This window comes from Phalacrocorax aristotelis, chromosome 10, assembly GCF_949628215.1.
Source record: "Phalacrocorax aristotelis chromosome 10, bGulAri2.1, whole genome shotgun sequence".
NCBI lineage: Eukaryota > Metazoa > Chordata > Aves > Suliformes > Phalacrocoracidae > Phalacrocorax > Phalacrocorax aristotelis.
Window position 1 is genome coordinate 18,009,362 of NC_134285.1, and position 21,701 is coordinate 18,031,062.

The 21,701-nt window shown below is 49.3% G+C and overlaps 2 protein-coding genes across 6 annotated transcripts in view; one reads left to right on the plus strand and one right to left on the minus strand.

Moving 5' to 3' along the window:
• Positions 1-4,184, minus strand: ZNF408 (zinc finger protein 408). Its single transcript, XM_075105499.1, is given in 6 exon segments — positions 1-1,067; positions 1,069-1,199; positions 1,202-1,929; positions 3,552-3,628; positions 3,630-3,804; positions 3,884-4,184. Coding segments are annotated over 6 exon segments (1,965 nt in total). The 5' UTR covers positions 4,104-4,184; the 3' UTR covers positions 1-433.
• ARHGAP1 (Rho GTPase activating protein 1) overlaps positions 4,143-21,701 on the plus strand; it is a 26,099-nt gene continuing 8,540 nt past the window's right edge. The window contains exons 1-5 of one of the 5 annotated variants that reach the window (XM_075105493.1): positions 4,143-4,232; positions 9,128-9,315; positions 10,117-10,209; positions 20,791-20,878; positions 21,109-21,240. In XM_075105493.1, coding sequence (XP_074961594.1) covers positions 9,177-9,315; positions 10,117-10,209; positions 20,791-20,878; positions 21,109-21,240 — 452 coding nt within the window. In that variant the 5' untranslated portion in view covers positions 4,143-4,232; positions 9,128-9,176. Of the gene's footprint in view, positions 4,259-4,424; positions 4,448-8,821; positions 8,897-9,127; positions 9,316-10,116; positions 10,210-20,790; positions 20,879-21,108; positions 21,241-21,701 lie in introns of those variants that run through there. The other 4 variants (XM_075105497.1, XM_075105496.1, XM_075105494.1 and 1 more) reach the window with 4 other exon arrangements.

The window sequence follows — 21,701 nt, forward strand, 5'->3', positions numbered from 1 at the left end:
TGCTTGAATAGCAACAATTTATTAGAGAAAGAAAAACTTGAAAGTGTTGTTCAAAACCGCTCCTTTGGGACTTTTCCTGCCCTCCCCACAGTGCACTGTCACCTACTGACAGTGTACTGAAGGCAGAGCAGAAGCACTGCTCATTAATGCTGTGGGCATCTTCTCTAAGAAGCTATTCCCATCAACAGCCAATGCCTTCCTGGCACCAGGCCCAGCATGTGGCATGCGTGGGCTCATAGCTCCAAGGCGCAGCTACCGAAAAGAGCCAGGTCTGCACAGGCAGTTACCTCCAAGACTGCTAGTTCTGCCTGGGGCTGAGCCACGGGGCCTTCTTGCCACAGAGAGACAAGAGAGCTAGGGTTTTTTATTGGTTTTTTTTTTACCTCACTTTAATAAGTACTTTAATAAGATCAGCCAGGGCAGGTTGGGATAGTCAGGTCCCAATCTCAACCTCTACCACTTCTGCCACTGCTCCAAAGCCCACCCCCTCCTGGATGATAACCACATCCCTTGGTGAGCCCTCGTCCTGTGCTATAATGCATTTGTCCTCATGCTCGGAGATGGTGATTTCAGCAATGTCCTTTGCTGATGGCGAACGCCCAGTGGGCCTCCCGTGTGCCCCAGGATCTGGAGGGCTGCCTCCAGATAGGTAAGTAGCAATGCAGTGACCACCAGCCGCGATCGGCAGCTTGGCCTCATTTGCTGGTCCTGGCGCCTCCACCATGAGCAAGGTGGGCTCTGTCGCAACCTCCTCCTGGTGGTCCTTCCTCTGAGGCCTTTTTCTTGCTGCCTGAGGTAGGTCCATGTCAAGGGAGGCCACTGCAGTGTTGAGTTCCTCAGGGTCCTTTTCTGCCTTGTGGGTGAGCACATGGCATGCAAGGCTCTGGGGAAGGGTGTAGCCCATGCCACAGAGATCGCATTTGCAGGGCTTGTCAGCCAAATGGGATTTCTGGTGGCGCCGCAGCTTCGTGGCCAGGGTGTAGGACTTGCCACGCTGCTCACAGCAGAAAGGGCGCTCGCCTGTGTGCAAGCGCCTGTGGGTGTGCAGTGTGTGGGGGTCCCGCAGTGCACACTGCGCACAGGTGGGCCTCACCCGTGTGGGAGATGAGATGGCGACGCAGCTCTGGCAGCTTGGGGAAGGCATCACTGCAGAAGTGGCACTTGTAGGGCTTCTCTCCCATGTGCAGCCAGAGAGGGGCTTGTGGCCAGCGTGGACAAAGCAGTGCTTCTTGAGGTGGCAGAGCTGCAGGAAGGCTTTAACACAGTCACTGCAGCAGTAACTGAGTTTGATCATCTCCTTCTGCGATGGAGCTTTTGGTGGGTTGCCTGGGCTGCCAGAATGACCCTCCACCAGCTCCGTATACTCCTCCTGCCCCTCAGGCCCCTCCAATGGGCCCTTTTCCCCATGCTCTGAGGATGCCAGCCTGGAGTCTTTGCAAGATTTGCTCTCTTTCTCACAAGTCTCTACACTCTCTCCTTCAGAAGGACAGAGCTGCTGGGATTCCTGCCCTGCTGTCCTGCTGCTACAGTCCCACAGGCACTTCCAGAGCTGGCTGGCCAGAGCACGCACCTTGCGCGGCTTGCCAACCAAGTGAGCCCTGAGTCGAACTGCACTTGAGGGTGACAGCAGATCCAGGTCTCCTGGACGTGCCTCTTTATGTCCCGTCTCCCTGTTTTCTGCTGGAGATCTGGGATCCACACCCTCACCCAGTTCTTCCTTGTACCTGCCATTGGCCTTAATGGTTGAGATGGTCTCAAGGCACTGATTCTCAGTCCTCAGCACCTTGGTTTGCCATGGCTCACATCTGGAAGTTGCGATTTCCTCTTCTTGCAGCCCGTGGAAATGTTTGGCAGCTGGCCTGCTAACCTCAGTAGGGACATCAAGGACTGTGGCTTCATCAGTTACCACCTTGGAGACATCGGGATCCTCTGCACAAACACAAAAGTGGGGTGGATGAATTAACATTGGTGGCTGTTATAGGGCACGATTGCTGCTGGATCAGAGGAATGTGAACCTTGGAGACAGATACTTTGCTATCCAGTAATCATGGGGCTTGAAAACGATTACTTTTATGGCTTTTGAACTAGGGAAGATGGGGAGAATTTCAGTTTTCTCTCCACAGACGGTACCTGTGCAGCATTTCTAATATTTTGCAGTCAGTATTTCTAGGAGATATCATCGTGACTGGCATAAAACAGGGTAGTGTCCTCCTTTCTTGGCTGGTAGCTCTTAGGAGTGACACAGGGCCAAGGACGGCCATCTCAGAGGGTCTGTGGGGCCAACACGCTGTGCCCAGATGGTGGGGACAGCTGAAGGCTCCGGGTCACCCGCACCCAAGACCCAGGAATCACAGAATGAATCATAGAATGTCCTGAGTTGGAAGGGGACCCACAAGGATCACTGAGTCTAATTCCTGCCCTGCACAGGACTACCCCAAAATTCACATCTCTGAGGATGCTGTCCAAGTGCTTCTTGAACACTGTCAGGCTTGGTGCTGTGACGGCCTCCCTGGAGAGCCTGTTCCAATGCTCCACCACCCTCTGGTTGAAGAACCTTTTCCTAATATCCAACCTAAACCTCCCCTGGCACATCTTCCTGCCAGTCCCGACCTCACTGGTGGCCAAGAGAGATCAATGCCTGCTTCTTCCCTTCCCTTTGTGAGGAAGCTGTAGACCGCAATGAGGTCTCCCCTCGGTCTCCTCTTCTCCAGGCTGAATAAACCAAGTGACTTTAGCTACTCCTCATACAGTTTCTCCTCTAAACCCTTCACCAGCTTCCTGGTCCTCCTATGGACACTCTCTAGTAGCTTTATATCCTTAATGTACTGTGGCACCCAAAACTGCACACAGTGCTCGAGGTGATGCTGCACACATGCAAAGCAGAGCAGGACAATCCCTTCCCTCGGGGGAAGGTAATTCAAAAGCAGTGTGGCCAGCAGGTTGAGGGAGGTGATTCTGCCCCTCTGCTCTGCTCTGGTGAGACCCCACCTGCAGTGCTGCATCCAGCTCTGGGGTCCTCAGCACAAAAAGGACATGGACCTGTTGGAGCAGGTCCAGAGGAGGCCACAAAAATGATCCGAGGGCTGGAGCACCTCTCCTACAAAGGCAGGCTGAGAGAGCTGGGGTCGTTCAGCCTGGGGAAGGGAAGGCTGCGGGGAGACCTTATTGCAGCCTTTCTGTACGTAAAGGGGGGCTATAGGAAGGGTGGGGACAATCTCTTTAGCAAGGCCTGCTGTGACAGGACAAGGGGTGATGGTTTTAAAGTAAAGAAGGGTAGATTTAGACTGGCCATAAGGAAGATACTTTTTACAATGAGGACGGTGAAGAGCTGGCACAGGTTGCCCAGAGGGGTTGTGGATGTCCGCCCCCCGGAAACATTCCAGGTCAGGCTGGACGGGGCTCTGAGCAACCTGGTCTAGTGGAAGATGTCCGTGCTCACAGGGGACTAGATGGCCTTTAAAGGTCCCTTCCGACCCAAACCACTCTGTGATTCTAAGGCCAAAGTCGCTCGTGCACCCCAGGCCGGGCCGGGCCCCCGTCACGGCACCCACCTGCGAGGGGCTCCGCCGCCGTTCCGCCGGGAGAGGCCCCGTCCCCCGCCGCGGCCGCCGGCTACCCCCGCGGCGCCAACTACCCTCTCGCCTCCGTCCGTCCGCCCGCCGTCCCTCCGCCGCCGCGGGGGTGTCCTGGGTCCAGCAGAGCAGCTCGGCCCCGCCGCAACCGGCCGCCGCGCCCGCAGCCGCCCGCTCCGCCAGCCCAGCGCCACGTCGGTCTCCACCTCCTTCGGGCTCCGCTGCACCAGGCCGTAAGCGCACGGCCCCGGCCCCGGCCCCGGCGGCACGCACGGCCGCCCACCCGCCCTGCCGGACCCCCAGTACTCGCCTCCTCCAACCCCGGGCCCCGCCGGGCGGCCCCAGCACCGCCCCGACCGGCAGGGCCCTGCCCACGCATCACACACCCGTGCTCCCCACCCGGGACAGCGCCGGCCCCAGCGCGGGCCCGGGCGGCAGGCTCCGCAGCACCGGGCAGGCGACACCAGGTGGCCCGTAGGGACCCGCCGCGCCGCCGCCCGGGCGGGACGCGTCGGGGCCGGGACGCTCCATACCGACGGAACAGTGTGAGGGGGGCGGCGGGCGCGGCCGGACAGCGGCGGGGCGGGGCGGCGTTCCCTCGGTGACGGGCCGCGCTTCCGGCGGGCGGCGGATGCTCGGCGGACGGGCGGGACGGCGGCGGACGGGCCGGACGGCGGCGGCGGCAGGTATGGCTGCCCGAGGAGCGCGGCGCGGCGCCGGGCCGGAGCCTGGGCCTGGGCCTGGGCCTGGAGCCCCGACCTCCCGCCCCGGGCGTTGCCGAGCCCCGGCGGGGTGGGGGGAGGCGGCTGTTTCTGCGGGAAAACGTCGGGCCTGGGTCCTTGCCGATCGCCCCGCGGGAGGGAAGAGCCCGCCCGGTAAAAGCACCGCGTTGAGCGCTGTAGTCCTGGCTCCTGGGATCGGAGTTTTCAGTCGTCTCTTCGGTGTATCCGACCGGTGGAGCCGGGTCACCGGGCCGGGCTGAGCCCTTGCCGGCTCGGCTCCTCTCGTCCCGTCCCGGGCGGCGTGGGCTGGGGTAGGGGCGGGGGTAACTTGTCACCCCGTTCGTCCCTGACAGCAGGGGCTGATATCCGCCCCTCCGTTAGGCGGCTGGCGTGTCCTGTGGGAGTTCGGGGGTTTCTTTTAACAGTGTAAACAGCAAATATTTGAGTTTCTAATTAGCATCTTGAAGTTGGCTCTGGGTTGTCCCGTAAAGGGAATGGGAGAGAACCGGGTGGGTGGTGGGGAGGAGGGGTGCAGCCCCTGGAGGGCTGTACGTGCCCCCGGGTTTTCTGCTGAGTGGATCCTGCACGGCGCCGAGGGCAGTCCCTTCTGTGCCAGAGCTCCCGAGAGAGGAAGCTGAGCTCTGCCGTTTTGCTCCCAGGCCCTGCAGGGAACCGCCAAGAGGAGGCTCATTGCTAGCTGGGAGGGATTTCCAGCAGGAACAGAGGCGGCCTTCAGCAAAAGGTTTGAGGTGACCAGGGAAGGAAGGCTGCTCATTTAAAAAGCTGTTACGATAATGAAGGGCCAAAGAGTTTCCCCACGTAGTTGTGTGTCTGCCCTGAGTTAGTTGGTCACAGTGTGCCAGACAAAGCCGGTCTGGCTCTCAACCCTTCTATTCTTTCAGGGCAGTACCAGGTCGTGATGCTCTGGGCGCTGCTGTCAGTCTCGACACAAGGGAGGTCTTGGGCTGGACTCTCAGTGAGTCTCAGTCCTGGGGCTCATTCACGTAAGTGAGGGCTTTGAAGGTCTGCTGCTGAGTAACTGCTTCCTTTTCTTTTGCAGTGTGCTTGATGTTAAGACGATAGCAAAGTGCAGGGTCACTTGAGTGATGTGTACAGAAAAGTAGATGCTTGTGCAAACGAAATGAAACTGGGAGGAGGTGCAGATGGCAGCAGAGTCAGGAAAATAACACAATCACCCCAGAACTGGGATTCCTTTGGGTCTGAGCATTGCTTGTTAATCGGGCAGGGAAGAAGAGGCCACTTGGCTTTTGTAATTCTTTATTGTGTGTAAGTACAGGTCCAGGGTGTGGTAATACATGCATGGACATACTCTGATGTGGAGATTTACTTTTGAATTATAGTACATCTGGAAGAAAAACAGGAAAGGAAACTACCAAGGAGGCGCAGCTCGGAAATAAATGATGTAAAAGTAGTGAGTCTGGGATTGGGGCAAAAAATAGTCTGCGTGAACAGCAGCTATCACAACTTCATAGATACAAGTGAACTCTCTTCTCTGGGTAAATTCGGGTGGGGTCTTGCATAAAGAGCCTCCAGCTCAGAACTTGTGTACGAGTTGTATTTTAAAGCGCTGAGGTTTCTCTCCTCCAGCAGACTGGGCTGTTCTACAGCGTGTATCTCTGTAATCAAGGAAGTAAATTTTTATTAGATAGCAAGTGTTCAGGTCAACCAATGTAGGTGCAGAAAACATACTGAAATGCTTGGAAAAATGGAAACAGTTGGCTCTTTAGAGCCTGGCATTCAGTAAATGCTTCTGATGTAACCTGTAATTCTTTAGTTTTTAAATGTTTGACTAGGCTTTTTACATCTAGGTACGTCATTTTTCTTACCTGATGATTTTCTGTACAGGGTGTATCACTTGCATCTTGTTGTGACATTTATCTAAAACAAGTGGGGTTCTTAAACTGTGTTATGTCTGGTGAGATGCTTGTTTTTGACAACTGTTACACCCTTATACCGATACAGAATGGACTTTCTGGTCAATGACAGAGCCTGCTTATGGGTCAGTTTTGAGTACACAGGGAAAAACCTCATGCAACAGCACTGTCAGGAAGTAAAATGCATACCCTTAAGCTAAGATCCCCAAGCAGCTTCTTACATCCTAACTCCAGGTCTCTCCTCCTCAGTTGCTAGTTCCCAGGCATTTAGAGGATTATATTGCTCTAAACTGTTCTAGGTTTACCCGATGTGAGACTCTGTGTCTTTTGCGCTGTTGGGAAAGGGCTGGGGAAGAGTCTGCAAAAGCCTTCCAGAGCTCTGTGGGAGCTACAGTATGGTTCACAAGAAGGACCTGAAATCTAAGAGGTGTTCTGCTCTGGGTCCTCCTTCCATTAATATTTCTGCCATGGAGCACTAACCTAGAGCCAAGGAATGGTGCTGCCTGCCTGTGAAAACCACGTAGAGGTATCTGGGGAGTCTGGTCTGCCTTTCCAAGGGGTAAGGAAGGTTTTGGCAGGAGCACTATCCACAGGGCTCTCTTTCCAGTGTGGAACTGTAAGGATCCTACTAACGACTTCCTTCTTCCACATGGTGCCACTTTAGGATTAATTTTATGCCTAAAAGGGGAAATCCCCCAGTGCTGTCTATTAACGGCCTCTTCTGCTTCTGCTCAAGTGGTGCAAGTTGGCTGTGAAGTCAAGTTGTGATCTGTGTAGAGACAAGCGAGGACACTTGGTGTCTTGCTGGCCCTGTGGCAGTACCATCGCTGCTCCGTGGAAAGGTTTGGATTTGGTCACTAAGCGCTTCAGGACCTTGTTTTGGGGACACTTGCTACTGGGCATCCCCAAGAATCTCCCATGAAAGGCATCTCAGTGGATGGCAGCAGTTGTTTGTAGGTCCTCTTTCCCCACTAGAAAGTCCCTGGGAGCTGGGAATGCTGGGGGCTGCCCTGGGGGACTGTGGATGCTTCCTCAGCATGAGGTGCTGGGTTGGGGGGGCTGCTAGGCTGTTGTGGGGAGTGCTTTAAGCACACTGACTCATAGGAGTTGATGCCTGGCGTTACCATAGAAATCAGATCAGCTGCTAGGAGTGGGGAGTCCTTGTCCCTTGGCTCCACTGCTGTGTGGTTCCAGCGTGAGCTCACTGTGCAAGGGAACGTGATTTCTCGCTTCAAGATCAGAGAGGGTCAGACAGCTCTCACGGGCGGCCCTCACTGGAGGGCAGGGAATAATTTTGCTTGGGTGTCTGCTTGGCTGCAGCGGTCAGACCCTGTGTGTTTGCTGTACTGTCTTGGTGATCCACTGCCCATATATGTCTTGCTCTTTCATATTTTGGGAAACTTATGTCATTTGCTTAGCAACAGCTCCCAGCCCTCTGAGAGCCCCACAGAGGTGAAAGCTGGTCACACACTGGTGAGTAGCAGATAAGAGCGGACAGGAAGTAATAAGCGGGGAGTGATCCAGAGGGAGGGGACAAACACAGACTATCCAATTTCCTGTACTCTCAAAATGAATCCCCAAGGTTGGTCACAAGTGTTGCCCTGAGGATGGACATGATGCCTTCTCTCCGTGGACATGATGCTCAGTCTCTCACGGTTTTTGACCTCTGTGCTCACATCTGAGAAACTGTTTCATCATCTTCTCTGAATAAATATACACATTCAAGCTCTAGGGATAGAAGATGCAGAACATCATTACCCCCTCCATTCTACTAATGGAAATAACTTTACTGTGAATATAATCTTTCCACACAAAGGCATTGTGCCTCCTCAGGTCATCTTTGAACCCTTTGCTCTCCTCATAATGCAAAACAAGCACAAGCCTGTCTGAGAAACATCATTACAGAGAGTCTTGCTGATGTGGGGTGTCATTTTGTTTTGCTACAATTCCTCTTGGCTTGCTGCCTCTTTTCCATGTGGTCTGTGTGAGCAACGTACTTGTCCTTTCCAGTGTTGGCATTAGAGGACAACAGCTGTTTCCTAGGGGGTCATCCCTAAGAACTGACACCCTTAGGAGGTGCTATGCTAGCTCAGTCCTGGGTTTGACATATCTTCTGTGCCAGGTGAGAGTGAGAAATATTTGCAAGCAGCAACAGCACACTGAGCTGTCTGTCTCTTGGACCTTTTTAATTCCTTGGTCTCCTGAGTATTATGGCATGCTTGGTGAAAAATACTCATTCTAGCAATATGGCTTTAAGTTAAAGATGATTCCTTGCTGCTTGCTGTCATGTAGGAAAAAGGATTTGCTGGGTGATGCTGAAAAGGGATGAAGGTTGTATGTGTATTGTCCTCCCTATCTTACTAGCTCAGCCTACGAAACCCTGTTTTAAGAAGCTGTTCACGTCTGTGTTCAGATCCCAGCATGCTGAAGTACCTACTTCAGTGTTGTGGAGAGCTCTGGGCCTCCCTTATGGGAAGAAGGGGGGGGTGATTCCTGGGAAAGCTTCCAGTGCTGGGCCAACTGTGGAAACAGCTGGACTTTGTGCCAGACCTTTGGAGGGAGGGGGAGCTCAGAGCTGGTACAGTGAGTGTAACAGGCAGGGGCTGGTGTAGCCTGTTGCCTTCCTCAGTGTCTTGCTGCTGCTCCTGTTTCAGGGGAGAAGCTACTCTTGACAGAGCTGTGGTCAAGAGACTCGCCAAGAGGGTTGGTACGGGCTCCTGATGGCCTTTTGATAGTGGTTGGCATGAAAGAATCTGACGTATGTCGGTGCTCCTGGCTTGGAGGAGGAGGAGGATTTCCTGCCTGTGTTAAGGGGGAGGGGAAGTATGATCTTTGGATAAGTAAAGATAAGAGAGGATTTGTGGAAAATTAGTGAGAAGAGGAAGAGCCTTTATGGGGAGGTAAACTTGTGGTCTCTGTGTCTCACCTAGCAATCTCTGCAGTCCTCATTCTAGGTGCTGCAAAATAAACTGTGGTGTCTGGGGATCATGGCTACAGACCCACTCTCGGAGCTTCAGGATGACCTGAACTTGGATGATACCAACCAGTCCCTCAGCCAGCTCAAACTGGCCTCCATAGATGATAAGAGCTGGCCAGCAGATGAAGCCCCTGCTTTTCCCAAATCAGGTAAATATCCTGCTTGTTTGGGGTCTGGGTTTTGGACAAAAAGGAATTGTTACTCCTGCAGCATTGTGGTCATATCTACATACACAGAGAGCCCCAGCTCCATTTGAAAGCTTTATAGATATATTAATTTTGCACCACACCCAAGTGAATTACCCCTGCCATTCAACAGCACTAAAAAGCTCAGAGCCAGATGATGTAAATGTACTCTTCTCAGTCCTGTGGCTGGCTGCACTTTGGTGCTAACAGTACAAACATGCTGTAAGTCATTGAGTGTCCTCTGCAATGGTCTCTTGCAGGATAGTTTGGACATCCTGAGTGGAAGGGTCTTGAACTTCCATCTGGGAGGTGGGGCTGGACATCTGAGTTGTTGCTCTGAAATCCTGTGCTCTGTGGACTGCTGCCCAGAGAGTTCAGGGAAACTAGCTCAAGGGCATATAGGATGTCTGTCCATCAAGGGACCATGTTAAGATCCTCCTCCTCTAAAAAGCCATGATGGTGCCCTTGGCACTTGGGTTTTGGTCTTTGTGAATGTTTGTGACGCATCTGAACAGTCGGTTTTGAGGGGGTGTACAGTCTGAGGGACTATATGGACCTCATAGGATTGACAGGTCTCTTCTGAAGTCATTGCTGCTCTTGCCCATTCAGAATTTCAAAGGTGGGTTTCCAAGGTGGGCAGGCACATATATTACTCCCTCCCATGTTGGAAAGCCATTTTTTCTCATCCCTCTACCTCTGTTGTACCCCTCGCCTAGGTGCTCCAGATCCCTTCTTCTAATTGCTTGTTCCTTATGTGTTCTGCAGAGGACTCCAAAGGCTCCCCTGAGCCCGTCACTCATCTGCAGTGGGATGATCCCTACTATGATATCGCCAGGCACCACATTGTGGAAGTAGCAGGTAGTGTTCTCTCTGTTTTCCCCTTTGATGTCTTTGCAGCTGGGCTGAGGAAGGGTCTTTCTAAAGGTTGTGGGGGTATCTGCTATATGCCAGGCCCAAATGGCAATGACAGCTGGCATCATAAAGAGAAGGAGCATCAAACTTCTTGAACATTTGCAACGTGTAATTTTCTGTTGACCTTGGTTACACTTGCATTCCTTCTTGGCTCTTACTGTCTTGATTATATTGTTAGCAGGACTTGGTTGCTTTTGCTGAATAGTTTCAGATTTGATCCTTCCCTATATGTTGAGCACAAGATGTGGTTTTTGTGTGATAATGCCACAGAAACTACCTAGCTATGCAGTACAGCTGGAAGGTCCTCAGCTGGCTAAATAATCCACAGTAGGTCTGGCAGCTCTCTTGTATCCGAACGGCCAGAGCTTGCCATCCTGTCCAGAAAAAGCATTTACAGAAATCTGGAATAGGCCCATGGCCCACTGCAGGGAAAGGCCTGATCATTCAGGGTCACAAGGATTTGGATTTTTCTGTGTGGTCATCTTATCCATATGATTTAAATTACAGTAGCCTTCAGTGATTTAATGATGGGACCTCCACAGGAAAGAGTTTTGGGAGTAGTTTTTAGTTTGCTGTGGTAAATCTGAGGGAAAGGTAATCGCAGTTTGTTTTGCATTCCTTGTTGAAAAAAAAAAGTGCCTCTTCAACTTGTTGTGACTCGATTCACACTTCCTCCTTGATTATCTGTAGCTACCCCTCCTATTGCCGTTTATCTCTGCCTTGGTCCCTGCCCCACATGTGAATTTGCAGTGAAGCAGAGGCACAAGCTGGAGTCCTCCTGATTCAGGGTTGTTCTGCATCAGGGTTTGACCGCAGAGGGAAGATTCTCAGGCACTTACCTTGGTAAGAGTTGTCTTTTCTGGGCTGTCTTCTAGAATGAACTTTCTTTCTCCTGACCTCTCACATTACATCTTTTGGGGAACAAAATGATAATGGCAAACTCAAAACTTTGTTGTCCTTTGTCTCTTGGGTGAGCCTGGCGGCTCAGGTTGACAGGCCAGGTCTTCAGCATTTGGGCCATTATGTCTTGTAGATCTGCCACAAGTGCTTTCATTTGCAAATGTGTTACTGACCTCCTTTTCCACGGGGCTGGAGCTTTAGGACTGGAGCTTATAGAGATCTGCACCCTGGTCCTCCCTACTGCTGAAATGGGGAAGGGACAGTTGTGTGGACTCCACCATTTCAGTGATAATAGCTGGAATGTCTGGAATGCAAATGGCACAGGTAACTGGTGTTTCTGGCCTCTGGGAGCCGGTGAGTTAAATGATACTGTTGTTCACTTCAGACAAAGTGCTTAGTGGAGAGTTTAGATCAGAGACGTTGATAAGACTGGAATGTCAGCCCAAACCAAGGATATACTTTGTGTGCTGCCTTCTGATGTTTAAGCACCGGTCTTCCTGCGGGATTTCTGCTCGGAGGTAACTTTTTTCCCCCTCCAAGCTCTATGACTAAAGTATTGCTCCAGTGGAGGCGTGTCTCAGCAGCTATTGGAACGCAGCCATTTCACACGTTGTCAGGATAGCTAATGAAGAATTATCTAACTTTCTGAAAGGATTTTGGGGTAGTAGGATGGCTGACCTGGAGGTGTGCCTGTATTCTGAAAGACATCTGTTCCCCGTCGTAGTTTAAATTTGTGTTTCTAGTGACCTTTCTGTCCCTGTCACGTCCCTGTATAGTGCAGAAACAGCTCAGAGAAGCTTCTGTTGTTGGTCGCTCCTGGCCAGTTTTCACATTAGCTGGTTTATCTGAAAGCCTGTGATGGTCCCACATGCAGAACATGGTGCGATGCCCTTCTTAGCCTTGGAAGAGCTAGTAGCACAGCTCCAGGTAGTGGATTTGCTGCCCCATAGTTTTGAGACTCTGGTGTCTCACCTCCTGGAAGTGGGATTTATGAAGTTGATCAGAGGGGCCTGAGCTGTAATCTGGGCTCTGGGGTGAAGCTGTTTGTTCAGTTTTCTTGGTCAATAATTAATAACGTTAACTGTTTGGAGAATCAGACAAGGTAATGTTCTCTGGGCTGTTGTTAGAGGCAAACAATCTGGGGAAAATCTGGAAAAATCCTATTAGAAGTAGCCAGGAAAATCGAAATCTCACTGGAGGATTAATATGAAACTGTTGGGATCTAGCTCTACTGAGAAGTTGTGCTTGTCAGCACCTTCAGGTGCAATGAACGCTCGCCATGCTGAGCCTGAAAAAATAGCTCCACCCTGGTTCTCTTGTAAATATTAGCAAATGCAGCACGTGAAGGGTAGTTTTATCCATTCTGCTGATTTATCAGCTTTTTCTTCTGTGTACTTCCCTGTACTGCACTTCAGAGCAGAACACATATGGCTAACTCTGTTCCTGCCTTCCCTGAAATGTATTCTGGGATGATGATGCTATTTTGAGAGAAGAGCAGAAGACTGGTTCCCATCCTCAGGCTGAACTCCATGATCCCACAGATATCCTGTGTGGTCAGAAAAATAATTGCTTCTTACAGGATGGGTGCATGGTGTTAATTACTTATTAAAAGCCCAGTTTTTATGACAAAAAGTTAGCCCACTCATTTTCTGGCCGACCTTAATTTCTGATTCTGTTCAAAGCACGCTGGATTTGAATATTGTGGCTACCTGGCCTAAAGAGAGAAAATAATATTGAAAAACATTTTTCAAAACTTTCTAGAAAAAAATCAGGGTTTTGCGTTTGTTTTTCCACTTAAAAATAGCGCAGCAGTTTCATGGAGAATGTCCTTTGTGCCCTGTGCTCCTGCCTCTTCTGGGGACTGGGATCTTCCTGGAAGCTGCTGTCCACAGGGAAGGAGCAGGCATGTCGTTGCTGTCCCTAGTGGTGGTGTGTCACAGCAAAAGGCATCCAGACCATGGTTCTGCGGAGTGCCACGGGCATTGTTATGGAGCAGCATATTTTAGTTTTGGGAAACCTTCTTTTGGTTCTGGGATTCAATGTTTTTCTGAAGGAGAGAGATGATACTCTGCCTGTCCTTTCAGACCTGCCTTAAGGTGTGTGTTTCTGGAGCATTTTACACAGGCTCTGGAGAGGTCTCTGTGTGGTTGTGCTCTTCTTCACTCTGAGTTCCTCTTTTTGTGAGCTTCATAGCAGAGAAATTCATCTTTACATGTGGCTAAAAGTTGGAGCAGAGGCCACTTGATTTCACTGCACAAACCACTTCTGCAAAGTGTATGTTTTTTTCCTTGCCACATATCACACAGCATTCAGCAGAAATGCAGGTTTCTGGTTGAATGCTATTGAGGAACTATCCCAAATTTCTGTTACGTTTAAGAGCTTCTATATTCTTCTGCTAATTCTTATAGGGGAAAGGTGCTGCTTTCATTTCCTTTGGAGTCGAGGCAGACTAGGGTGACATAATCTTGGCCTTGAACTTCAGCAGAGGCTAAATTGCAAGAAGATGGCAGATAGTTAATAACAGTCTGAAGGAGGTCTCTGGAGATGGCAATGCCTACTGGAAACCTTGGGCTGTGCAAGAAGAGCAGGGCTCTTGGCAGCTCTCTGTCAATGTGTTTCTTCTTTCTTCTGCCCAGCCTGAAATACTAGTCTCGCCTTTGTGGTCAATATGCAAGCGTTATAGCTATGAGGTACATCAGCGTTCCCATTTTACACAATAACTGGCTTTTTTCCTTTTGGGATAAGAAAACTGGGTCTTAACATATGATTGGCATATGCATTTTCCACCACTGTGGAGGCTATAAGTTGGTGAAACAGTTGTCAGGAGAGCAGCCATTGCTATTTACTTCAGCTATGCAGGCCCTGCCCAGTGACTTCAAAGCTTTGCTGAAACTCAGAGCATGTTTCTGCTTGTTTTTGTGGGAAAGCTACTGCCTTGCATCATTAACTGGCAGTCTGCAAGGCTGCCCTCGCAGAGAAGGTGTGATGCTAGTGTGTGCAAGACCCATGACTGAAGTGGGAAGGCAAGGTGGAGAGCCAGGGGTGTTTCTAGACCGTGTGTTTCTAGACCGTGTGTTTCTAGACCGTGTGTTTCTAGACCGAAACTGCAGTTTTAACAGTGAACCTTTTTTCAGTGGTGAATCTGGTACCAAACCTACGTGAAAAGCGATGTGGCTGGCTGTCGGCTGCAGGTGCCACAGTTGTAACTAGTGCTGTTTGCTGTCGGTGATTGACATGGGGAGGTAAAATCAATCTTGGAGCACCAGTTTCACTAAGCAGGCAGAGGTAGAAGTTATGGACAAAACTTGCGTTGAAAGTATGTTGCAGTGTGCCTTTCGTGGTTAACGGGCTTGGCAAAGGCCTCTGGGCCTTCCAGTATAGTCCATTATTATTGGCTCCATCAATACAGTGTGCCTGCTTTTCTGCTGCTTTTAGATGTAGTTTCTGGCTTTGACTTTTTTTTAAGAGTGTTTGTATGATGCAGAATGATGAGTTGCTTCTGTAGAACTGGGCCTATCCAAAGCAAGCCTAGCTTGTGCACCATGTTTTGACATGTGAGATCAAGGGAATAGAGAGTTTTTAAGGGATTCTAAGTTTCTAAGGGAGACCAAGGGGATGGAGGGTTTCTTTCTAGAGCCCTGCTCCACTCAGGTTCCCATCTTGATAGGCCCATGTGGGTCTGTTGAGCGTAAGAGTGATGGAAAGGGGCTGGGCATGGCAATAAAAGCCTTTGTAAACTCCTCCCTGCTCAGAGAAACCTTTTTCTCTTTTTTCTAATTGGCAATTTGATTTTTTATGGGTGTGTTGAAGATCTAAGTTGTCCCCACCTTCAGCTTATTAGTGAACTATAGCTTATTGCAAAACAATCTGTTGGATATGTTATTCATACAGTATGATCCTGTTCTCTCTACACTTCTGAAGTTTTTCAGAAGGCTTGGACGTTCAGAATTAATTGCATTTAACCCTTTTAAAAGTGGCAATATGGCAGTTGCCATTTTGCTGGTAGGGGAAGTGTTACAGTAAAGGCCAGAAATTTGACTGATTGTACAGAATTAGTTGCAAATTCAAGGAAGAGACTCGGGAGTCAGGGGTTGCTTTACTGCCTCTAATTGTTAGATAAAGTTGCTTTGGAGAGGGGCATGGGGGAAAGATGAAATAGAAGGAGCTGAACTGCTGCAAGACAGGAACTAACTGCATCCCAGTGGCAGTCTGGCTAGACTCTGAGACTTCATGCTCAATATTACTTTCTGGGAAAGGGTCCAAAGACTGGCTTGCTGTTAACTTTGTTTCTGTTCCTCCAGACCAGGGTGCACTTGATGGGGCCCAACCAGGTAGGTAGACTTTTCGTGGCACTAACATTTGGTACTGTAGATCATGGTATTCCTTTAGCATGACTGTGGCCTGTAGCTGGACTGTCTCAGGGGAGCCCAAACTTTGCTCAGCCTTAGGCTGCACTGGCAACTTCTCAGGAGTCCAAAGGCTGCACAACACTGTCATCTGAGGGCTGCACCTCTGTCTCGGGCACAGTAGAATCATCTGGGCCAAATCTGGCATCTGGGCTTTACTCTGGACACTTTGGGGCTCTTGGGTCTCAGTGTAAATCCCATTCCTCTTCTGTCATGGTGGTGGCCTGCTTGGACCAGTTCAGTCCAAACTCAGATTTACCTTATCGTCATACGTACTTTGGAAGTTCATCCTAGGATTGCTTCCTATTCCTTCATGTGATCTGCTGCTGCGCTCACGTGCTATGCAGCTGGGGCTTCAACTGGATTCTCCAGCTGGCAGCAACTGTTAGCTGTTTCTTCTCCATTTGGCTGCAGAAATGATGTGTTTTGGTGACTTGTTCCTCATTCTAGCCTGAAGCTGTGGTAGACTGCTCTGTGCTTGCTGAGCATTTGTTAATACTCTCTGGACTTCAGTCCCAGGCCTTAAGAGTTTGGCTGCTGGTGCTTTCACTTCTCAGTGTAGATGAAAACTTCTTTTTGGTGTGAAATTCTTTCTGCTGTTTCTGAACAGCAGGCCAAGGCCTTTGCACAGTCCATGGAAATGCTGATCCTCATCATGTGGCCTCTTCTGCCCCATTTCCCATGCTCTCAGGCATCCTCCCATTTTGCATTCTTTAATCTGACCCTCTAGTATACTTGGTATCAGTTAGAGCTGTAGTCACTTGGTAAGGCTTTAAGATTCTGGTTGTGTTTGAATATTAGGAATATCTAGGTGGAAGGTGTCATGTGTTAAAATACTTCTACTTTGAGCTCCTTACCTTCTTTTCCTGAGGGGCTAAATCCACTTTGGAATTCAACAGGTCACTAAAATCTACTATACTTAAACACTGCCCAGCTGTGTCATAAGCTTGGCAGGAACCTGAATTATATTAGAGAAATTTTTTACTGACAGTGGCTCTGATAAACATACTAAGCTTTGTTAAACTTGTCTAGTAATGTTCCAGAATTATGTAGTCGTGTCCTCTCCTTGACCCTCAATTCATTACCTTTGCTGTTTTACCAGTAGCACTAGCTTTTGGTGGCAAGTTTTATCCATCTGCATTCTCTCAGTATCAAAGTACCAGGATATTCCCATTTGAATCTTTGATCGAGGTGGGCCTTCAGCTGAGGGTACCCGATGAAGGTAGGAATGCGCAGGGTCCCTGGACTGCAGTTATGCTGCCAGTGAGTAGTGTGACAGCCTCCAATTGTGGCATAATCGTGGCTAATGGATATATTTCAGGAGAAATACCCAGAAATACATAGCAGGATTTGCATGTCAGCTATGTATTTTCCGTGTTGGCTGTACAGATTCATTTAAAAGAGTCCTGTCTCAGGACAGTACTGCTGCCTTGATATGAATTTCTGCTCTGATACATCTGTATTGCTGCAGGATGCCATCTGAAACATTAGCCTCAGTATTTGAACTTCAGCCCTTTTAGAAGTATGGTCCTGCACTGATGGCTTCAAACCACAGCAATGATGTTCCTTGCCCCATTTCTCAGAAGGGCATTGGAAACGCTGTACTTTGGGTGAGAGGAGAAACTGAGTTTGGCCCTTAAAAGCACCATAACAATGCTCAGGAGAATTAGCATGTCCATCAGTGCTACAAGTTAATATCTCTTTACATGAGCAGCTGTCTTGACTGGAGGGGCTTTGCATATTGGCTACTGTCTTGTTCTTTGTTGTTAAAAAAAAAGGTATCTGAATTACATCCTGTAAGGGGGTCGTTTAATTCCAGTGTAGATTGAAAATAGTTTTAACGTACGAACTTACTCACAAAGGTGTGTGCATTGTTGGGGTGCTCTGTGAGTACTGGTGGTATCTAATTGCTGCTTTGTTAGTTTGTTGTTACCTATTGAGGATTCCTCATCTGGGAGAGGTAGGAGACGGCCTCAGAAGCTGAGTGATTACTTCATGGTCTCTAGTTCTGTTAATGGAAACTTCAGCTATTTGCAATTGCAAACGAAGGGTGAAAGCCTAGATACATAAGATTAATATTGCAAACAGGAAAGCAAACAGAACAAGGGATGGAGCATCTGGGAAAGATCAAACACGATAAGGATCTGTTGGGTTGGAGGCAGAGAGGCCACCTGTGGGCAGTTTCCTCTGACAGCCAAGAATGCATGGAATGGGCTTTTGGATTTTGTTTATAAATTGGTACAACTGATTTTCAGCTTTGATGATGAATTTTGAATTTTGTCATGTCTGGAGGAACCAGACTGATGTAGATGGGTGTAGATAGGTGGAAACAAGATTGGCAGATGGTTGTTTTGAAAGTGTCTGTGTTGACAGGCTGAGCTCAGTGTGATGAAACTAGAGTGAAACCCAGACCTCAGTAATGAGCGTGCTGGTTCCTGTGTAGGTCTCATGCATAAATTAATTCTGATTTGGAAGGCAAAATAGACCATTCAGTTTTCAATCATCCAGGAGACTATAGATTATCTTTAGGGGTACTTGGCCTTTGAAATTGTGAAGGGGAAACATGCCATCTCCCCTTTGCCATAATTGTGGATTGTCCGTTTTTTCTTTACCAGCGATCCCAGACCTTTTCACCAAGACTATATAAGGATGAAGTTCTATACTTTGCATAGGCCCTGCCATAGGCTTTCATGTCATTCCAGAGGAAGGTGTTTAAGCTATGTGGTTCCTGACTTGTGACTTATCACGTCTCGAAATCAGCACCCAGGAGTCTGAGCTGAGTGTGTGGCCACCTACAACATCACATGAACATGGTGCTGTACTGCAGTTATTTACAAACCAAGGCCTGTCCTGATCAAGCTGGCAGTCATCTTCTGGCCCTCAGACCATCCGCTCTGGTATGAAATGCAGCCTCCTAGTTACCTGAAGATAGCACCTGTCCTGACTTTAGCACACAGCTATGATCTGCAAAGATCTGTAGTCTTTCTGACCATTCTCTTTCATCACTACAAAACTCAACAGATTTTCAGATGCTACTATCTTTTTGCTGATCTGTGCAGCAAGACCTTCGTCTTCAGATGAAGACATATGAGTGGCTCAAGACCACTGGGAAGAGTCACAATATGCCATATTCCCTGCCCAGGACTTTATAGCCTGCATCTTTGTTTTATAGACAACTTACGTGCATTAGACCCAGCCCTAAAGCTCATAGCAAGCTACCAAGAAACTCTGAGCTAGGCAGAGAGTGGGCTACCGTGGGATATGCAATGTGATGTTGGTCTTGTGGCCTGGCTGTGACTGTATCTGGTTGTTCCAGATAAGCCTTGCATCACTCTCTCCTAGTCCTGCATTCTGGGTCATGGTCCTCCCTAATTGCCCCTTACCTCCGCATGTGTATGTCAGTGTGATGGCCTATGCTGCCCCTTTCCTGGTCTGTGCCTAGTGCTGCCTCAGTGTCCCTAGCTTTCGTAGAGGTTTTGGCTTGTGTGCATCTGTAAATTCTGTCTCTTGTGTTGTCTGGTGAGTGACTTCGAAATCGGACTTGCAAGAGAAAAATATAAGTGAACAAGTAGTAAAAGAATCTGTTCTTCTGGCCAGGATGGGGTGTAAAAGAGGGTTAGCGGCATCTTAAGGTCATGGCTGGTGCATGTGAGTTCTCTGGCTGCCATTTGCAGCACCAAGTGGTCATCTGTTACTAACAGGCAGTGTTCCCAGAAACCTCAGGTTTGCTGTTCCGGAGTTCAGTTGGAGATCTCAGTTGCTGCATGTCAAGTGTAACCAGGTGGTAGCTGAGGGCCAGAGCCCATGCCAAGGTGAGAAAACGGCTGCATGCCCCGGATATTGTAAATCAGTGTGGGGAAAAGGATATGTTTCAAGAGGAATGATGTATTGCAGGGCGTATGCATATGTATTTATATTGTCCTGCATAGGTAGTGATCGTCACTGCTTTTCTGTGCTGCAGTCTGTATGAGATGGTTGTGCTGTAGGGAAGGAAGGAGGGTGGTGTTGAGTATAACCTCAGTAGCTTCTTCCACTGCTCCATGCTCCTTCTGCTTGGCAAGAAAACATATCTCTTGGAGCAGGGCGAGTAGCAAGAAAGATGGGAAGACTTTAACCCTTCACACTAAAGGAACCATTTCATCTCCACTGGGGCTAAAAAGCGAGTCATCCTTATGGAAATGGATTGACTGTTGTGTCTGGGAGAGAACCAGATTTTCTGTCAAATTCTGTATGTCCAAAAGATTTGTGACCTGCTTCTTACTTATCTAAATCTCTCAGTTCCCCTAGCAAGTCTGCTAAGCTTGTCCATGGCCATCTGATCAGGTTTTGTTCATGGGACTGAGATCTCTGCTGGCAGAAGTCCCACTGATGTATGAAGACTTGCTTTGGGGAAAACTTGGCTTCTTGTGTCTGAAGCCTCAAGTGGTGACTGGGAGTGTCCTCCCCGAGATGAGGGTGCTTTTGTGGGTTATTTGGCTCCAGTGTGATGTGGACTGTTTTCTGGTGGGTTTTTACATAGAATGCCTTGTTGTGCTGTACTTTGCAGCTCAGGTTGGAGAAATATCTCCTAGATGGAAGCAGTGAACAGCTTGTTCTGCAATCCCCTTGGAGAATCCAGCAGCCCTACTTGGTCCGCCTGTAGAAAAGGCTCATGATGGTGCTTGCTTTTCATCTCTGGCATGTGGCCAGGACTGCCCTGTTTTTAGGAATTTCTTGGTTTCCAGGGTATGAAATGGCTTTGTCATGTGTGCGGGACTAAGCTTCAGGTGAAACAAGAAGCAAATGTACCAGACCACAAGCAATTAGCCTGGGAACATGTGTAGGATGGAAGGAGTGGTTATTGTGCCTGTGAGGGACAGTTTTCCCTGTGCCTCCCTGGGCACACGTGCATCAGGAGCAGTGCCCAGGGGCAGTGTTGCAGGATTAATGCTCTGAACACTCTGCTCGGTACTTGAGGCCTCCATCCTCCTTCTTTCAGGGCTGGAGCATGGACTTTTTTCTCCGTTTGCATCGTTTACGTGCCAGGCCCTTGGTGTTCAGGTTCCTGCTTTCATACTAGGCTGCGGTAACTCTGCTGAAAATCAAGTTTAGCTTTGCTGGCAGCTATGGCGATCCAGACTTCTGCCTTGTTATGGTGGTTTCCCATTTCCTGTTTACCCCTTGCTGCCAAGACCACAATGTAGTCCTTAAACTCCCTGTAATCTCTGCATTTCATCTGCAGGTGATGACAAATATGGAAGGAAAGTAATTTTGTTCAGTGCCTGCCGGATGCCCCCAAGTCATCAACTTGATCACGTGAAACTGCTGGGGTGAGTAGTGTCTTACGAGGCTGCTGTTAACTTCTTAAGTCTGATATAATTCCCAGGTGCTGAATTCTTGGGGCCAGATCTATCTGCAGTAGCGTCTTTAGTTGGACATGACCTCCCAAAGTGCTTACCTCCATTGCTGGGGATGCAAATCCTCTGTTGTGGCACATAAAACTGAGTCCCAAAGGGAGGAAGAAGAGAAGGAAGTGAGATCAGCAGTTGTCTCTTCTCAGGTACCTGAAATTCACACTGGACCAGTATGTGGAGAGTGATTACACACTGGTGTACCTGCACCATGGCCTGACCAGTGAGAACAAGCCATCCCTGAGCTGGCTGCGGGATGCCTACAGGGAATTTGATCGCAAGTGAGTAAGACTGCAGCAAGCAAGGATATAACATGCTGTTCTGTAGCCTAATGTAGATGATCTTCCCCATGGCCTCCATGTAGCTTGGTGATTGTAATTTACTGTCACTTATTTCTGCTGCTTATGGAGATGGGTTGTTGTTTAATACAGGCTGAATAATGGGATAAACAACTCTTTCTGTAGTTACGTCCTTTAGGCCAACACGCAAGCAGCAAAACCAGGACTCAGTGCAAGCGTGTCAGCCCTGTGGTATAATTGTTGCTTCCTGGTAAGGCTGTTCACTGCTTATCTGTGAATTTTGGAATCCAGTAAAGCATGCCCTTAGGCTGCTGAGGGGCCTGACACAGCAGTGAAGCACAGCAGAGCAGAGGCTGTGGGTGCTGGGGAGTGGTGACGCTCAGTGCAAAAGGAATGGAGCACCCAGGGTGCCTCAATCTTGTGGAAACGTTGATTCCTCTGCT